The sequence below is a fragment of the Buceros rhinoceros genome, unplaced genomic scaffold (genome assembly GCF_000710305.1).
Source record: "Buceros rhinoceros silvestris isolate BGI_N320 unplaced genomic scaffold, ASM71030v1 scaffold23303, whole genome shotgun sequence".
In the NCBI taxonomy this organism is placed as follows: domain Eukaryota; kingdom Metazoa; phylum Chordata; class Aves; order Bucerotiformes; family Bucerotidae; genus Buceros; species Buceros rhinoceros.
In genome coordinates, this window is record NW_010403424.1 from 1 (window position 1) to 5,476 (window position 5,476).

The 5,476-nt window shown below is 45.6% G+C and overlaps 1 protein-coding gene across 1 annotated transcript in view; it reads left to right on the forward strand.

The window, feature by feature from the left end:
• Positions 1–144: 144 nt before the first annotated feature.
• Positions 145–5,476, forward strand: part of ATIC (5-aminoimidazole-4-carboxamide ribonucleotide formyltransferase/IMP cyclohydrolase) — a gene marked incomplete at its 5' end in the record, with an annotated part of 22,288 nt that continues 16,956 nt past the window's right edge. Inside the window, 4 exons of the mRNA XM_010133013.1 lie at positions 145–337; positions 1,855–1,931; positions 3,006–3,072; positions 5,102–5,190. Of these exons, the coding sequence (XP_010131315.1) occupies positions 145–337; positions 1,855–1,931; positions 3,006–3,072; positions 5,102–5,190 (426 nt within the window). The remainder of the gene's footprint in view (positions 338–1,854; positions 1,932–3,005; positions 3,073–5,101; positions 5,191–5,476) is intronic.

Sequence of the window (5,476 nt, forward strand, 5' to 3'; positions counted from 1 at the left end):
TGCCCCGCTGCGGCAAGGGGAAGCGTCGGGCACTGGTGGCCAGCGCTCCCCTCGCCGCTCCGGCCCCCTCCCCTGCAGCGACGCCTTGCCTCACAGCGAGAAGATTCGTACGTTATGGAACTTACACAGGCTTCTGGCCCGTAGTCATACTGTTTTCTTTCTCCGTTCCACTTTTAAAACCAAAATACTGGTGCTCTTCCCACCTGTTAGCTTTACTCAGCGTCTCTGACAAGACCAGCCTGGTGGAATTTGCAAAGAGTCTGCACGCCCTTGGCCTGGGCTTAATCGCCTCTGGAGGAACAGCCAAATCCCTGAGAGATGCTGGCTTGCCTGTCAGGTACTGACCTGTTCCTAGATATCCCCACCGAAAACGCTCGCTTGGGTCCTGAGGCTGCTTAAATTGCTTTCTCCATTTGTGAGCAAAAACGTTTGAAAACGGGTCTGAAAGCATGTCTTCCAAAAAACCAAACCAAACCCGAAAACCAACCCGCCCCAAAGCAAACCTCAGAACCTTCTTGGCCAGAGCCTGGTTGACTGAGGCCAGAGAGTGTTGCTGTGCAGGTCAGCACGCAGAGACGTGTGACGTTGGAGACAACACCTTGTCTGCCGAGAGCCAGCTTTTCTTCCCAAGAGACAATGAATTGTCTTGAAATTCATAATCTAACCCTAGTGCTGCTTTTCATTGCTGGGTCAAACTGATCTTTGGTGCTGGGATAGGGCTGACGTGTCACGAACACGTTGAAGCTCACTGGAGATCATTGGTCACAAATAATTTTCCCAGCATGGTGGTCATCTCTTTCAGACAGCCTTTAAGTGTTGTGCATCCGTTGTTTGAGAAGAGGCACCTATGGTCAACGGTTGTTTTGGCCCATGATTCTGGGAAAATTAGTTTCTTCCATGCTGTGATCTTAAAAACCCAAACAAGCAGCTCTAGCCAAAAGTTGTTTCCAGTGCAGTGGTGAAAAATGTGTCAGGTATTTGGCAGGACAGATGACTGTGACTCCTTTTTGCTCCCAGTGAATGCAGTGTCAGGCCTCAGGGACCCGTCAGCATGAATATACCCTGTCCCCAGAGCTCTCTGTCCTCGTGTTGTCCTGCACTTCTTTACCTGGCTCTGCTATCAGTGAAGCCTGAAGCAAAGGATGGTCACGTTTACTCTTCCCTCTCCAATTTGTTGCTCCTTTACCATCATAAACAGTCGCAGGGAGAGGTGAAACTTGAATGTTTTGGAAGCAGAGTACTGTGCATTGTTGCTTTTGAGGATGCTCTTCTAGGCTCTCTGTAAATTACCCTGACTTGGTATTTGCTTCTCTTTGCTGTTTCGGTGTATTTGAGAACTGCCCACACTGCTTAGTTGAGTGTGACCCGTGAACTGTGTTTCCATTCATGGGAAAAGCAGTTGTTGCTCCTTTGGCACGAGTGAAATTTATATGATTTTTTTGGTTTGGGTCACTTACTAGGAAGCAGTGTCCTTTCTGTCTTCTCTCAGAGCATTAAACCAACGCTTTGGCTGTTTCTGCTAATCCTGTACCTGGCAGCACTTTGCTAATGGCAGCTGTAACGAAAACAGCCCGATCCCTCTTAGTGTAGGGTGCTTCATCTCAGAAGTATGTCCCCACCTTCTGTAAGAAGGGTGCGTCCTAGTCTATCACCCAGCGTAGGTTTTCCATAGCAATTTGGTGATACCCTTTTTTCCCCTGCCTTTAAAACTTCTAGAGTTTAAGTTTTCTTCCAGTAAACCCAACATTTTCAGCAGATCTAAATTACTGCCCTGGTGGGAATAATAAACATTCAACCTATAGATAAAGTCAGTATGGCACGTCTGTTACCATGCTATGTTTTCTCGTTGAGCAGAGATGTTTCGGACCTGACAGGGTTCCCTGAGATGTTAGGTGGACGTGTGAAAACCCTTCATCCTGCAGTCCATGCTGGTATGTTTCTGCTAAGATATTTTCAGCCGTAAAGAGAAATCCGTGGGCAGTGAGGGTAGGAGGAAGGCTTTGACAGATGTCTTTTTTGTAAGGGTTGTGTGGAAGAACTGAGTAATGAGAACAGATTTGCTCTAGCAGCAGCAGAACAGGTGAAAAGCATGGGGTGGAGAAGTTGCCCGGTGGCTGCATTACTTCCTTTGTTGCTATGCTGGCATCTCTGCGGTTAGCAGAGCTTTTCTTCCCCAGGGCTACAAGAAACAGGGCTCTTCTGTAAGTGCCTTTGCATACTCTTTGCAGAATCAATTTCAGACTTCTTTAGGCAGAGAGCTCCGCTGAATTTTACCTGTGGATGAATCCGGTGTGCAGCATAAGGAACACGACAGCATAGGCTTTAGTGGGTGATTTTTGCACGTCTAATAATGTCTGGCTCTGCTCCAGCAAGGAAGATGTCAGATAATTCGTCCATCTGCAGATGAACCCATCTGCTTTTTCATCTCCTGTTACTGTGCTTGAGGTGCCTCAGATGGATCCTGTTGCCCATACTTGAGGGGTGGAGACAATCTCCTCTGACGACCTTGAAGCCAGGACTGTGCTGTTGCTTACTCAGTGCCAGCCAGTCACTTGTGTGTTTCAGCAAGTTCCTAGCCCAAGCCTGCACTGCTCAGTGAGAGGCTTCTCCTCCTTCCATTGTTTCGTAGGCTCTGAGTGTTGCTGACCGAAGAGCAGCAGATGCCCTTTTCCTCTCCATGAACTCCTTAATGGCAATTTAGTGTTTTAAGGGTAGCAACTGAATGCTTACAAAGCACATTTTTGATGTTGCTGCGCAGCACTTGGAATGCTCTAAGATTTACCTTTGGGGAAAAAAAAAATCTGTTAGTATGGAATTTGAACAGCCAAAGAGTCAATGCAATAAAGGTAGAGATGTAGGGGCTGAGGAGTGGCTGAACTAGAATCAGAAGGCTTGTGGTGGAAAGTCTCTGAGGAAAAGTACAGTCTGAAGGAAGATGTTAAATTAAAAAAAATGCTGATGATTTAGTTCTTTATTAAAAAAGCTGTACTGTTTTTTGTAACTAGGCATCTTGGCTCGCAATATTCCAGAAGATAATGCTGATATGAACAAACAGGATTTCAGCCTTGTAAGGTAAATGTTGGGGGACATGGTGGAATTCTTCAGTAATCAAAAATGAACATTGGAGACCAGTCAACACTGGAGAATGGGAGCAGTAGGGATTGTAGCATTTGCACACCAGAAGACATACAATCTCCTGCCTCTTCCCTGTTGGGTGATGCTACGTTTTAAAAAATAAAGATGCATCTTCATCACTTGTACTAAGAGAAAGCTAAACCAAAAAAGTTAACATTATGGTTTCCAGAGGGAGCAGAGGTTTTGATTTCTTCTGGTTGTCTGGGAATTTTGACACTTCATGTGTCATCAGTGCTGGGCCACGTTACACTTCTTGCAAAGCTGAATTCAGTGCTTTAGAAGCTGGCACGTCGCCCCTCGACTCGGCTCTGGGTGTCTGATCAGATGACAGTTACTGATTTTGAAATACTTACTTGGTAAATATACCCTTTGATATTTGCATAATGTTGACGGAGTTTCAGCACATAAATAAAGATTAGATGTGAAAAGCAGGTCCGGAACATGCATCATTTGTACGGACAGCGAACACACAGATAACAGGCAGCAAGGTTACGCTCTGAGAGCTGTCATGAGAGCAAGCGAGCTGCAGCCAGAAAGTGAAGTAGCGCAGTTGTGCACTAACATAAGAAAGAGTTTTGTCTGTCTTTGTTGGAACACTTTCACTCACGCAGGGCACTTTGAAACTATGTTTAACTAATTGGTTTTAACATCTAACCGGTGATTGTGAGTAACCACTTCTATGTCAGAGGGTAGCTCCTGGTTTCAAAATGAATGGCTGAACTGAACATGGTGAATGGTAGGTATAGCCAGGATGGGAGCTGTAGTTTGGCTGTGGTGATTGAGCCAGAATGCATCTTAGCTTTTAAAATTACTTCTGAAAATTGATGTGCCTAGGATGGATGGATGGATTTCCAGGCTGAATTTGAAAACTTGAAACTTAAAACCACAGGAATCCTCACAGATGGCTCAGCAGCAGTGGCTCTTGAGAGCACACCGCATATTAATGCAGGCTCTGCTGAATGGCAGGAGGAGTAACATGCCTTTACATCAGCAACTGACAGTGCACTTGCATCCGGAGTAGTGGTTTGGATTTGGGTTGTCTTACATAAAGCAGAAGGAGCTGATGCTCAGCAGGAGGGTCTTTGCATAGTTGGGTAAGATTTACATACCCAAGTCAAGGCATGAAACCTTGATACTGGTTATCTTGATCTCCACAGATAAAAGTATTAGCAGTTTTCAAAGTCCACAGATTCTTGAGGGTTTGCAGCAGGTCAGGAGCATGAATGGATTGAGGGGGTATTAGAAACAGAACAGCCAATAAAAGACATGGTAGAAAATATAGAGACAGTGAGTTCTGAAAACCATACTGGAAGCTGATCATCCCTTCTGCTTGAGTTCATCAGACAGTGTGGAAACAAAGGAATATTAGAAGTTGGACACACGTGTATGCATCGCAGCGATGTGCTGCCACTATTGGGCAAGCGTTGGAGTTCTGTACCTTCAGGTAGTCAGATCAAGACAGTAAATTCATTCTCTTGGATTAAAAAAATTGTTTGTGCAGGTCAGAACAGATACCTGCTTTCACTACAGTTCATGTGGCTCTGGTAGGATGGGTCAGGGTGAGTTATTACTTCATGATTTCTGGTGGGTGCCTGTTTTCAGTACTGCTGAGAGCCCACTTTGAAGTCCTTTGAAATGGCTCAAGTTGTGCAACCAAAACCACCAGATGCTTAAATATAGGCCCATGTATTTAAAGAAACTCTTTCTGTAAACTTCTGTAACTTGTGTTCTGTCTGCTGTAGCATTGTTTAATGCACAGAGTTCAGTTAAATTCCGTAACGCTTTGGCTGAACACTGCTGCCTCTTCAGTCTTTGGGAGAAAGAAGCCTTGGCTACAGGATTTTATGTTGGTGCTTGATCTGAGAGACAGGACCATAAAACCACTGTTCGTATCTTGTGCTTGCCAAGCCCGCTTTGGTATTTTTATTTCTTACTGAATAATCCTGCTTTTCCCCTCAACCCTCAGGGTTGTAGTGTGTAACCTCTACCCCTTTGTGAAGACCGTATCTTCTCCGGGTGTAACTGTACAAGAGGCGGTGGAAAAGATTGATATCGGTAAGTCAAAGGGAGGGCAAAGCTCTTCTCCAGGCGGACTTGAAGGTTCTGCTCTCTGAGTGGTTTCCATTCTTTTCTTTTTATTTGGGGGCCGCGCACACCCCAGAAGGAAGTCAGCTAAAGGTAAACCTCGTGGCTTTTAAGCAGATCTACAGTTACAATGGCAAGCGGCTGTCATAACAGGCTGGCAGGGTGTGCTGTGTGGGTGGGCAGGTCCAAAGGAAGGAGTGTGACGTACTGTAGAAGGCTGTGCTAGGAAAGGCCAGGTGGAGCGTGCTTCCTGCTG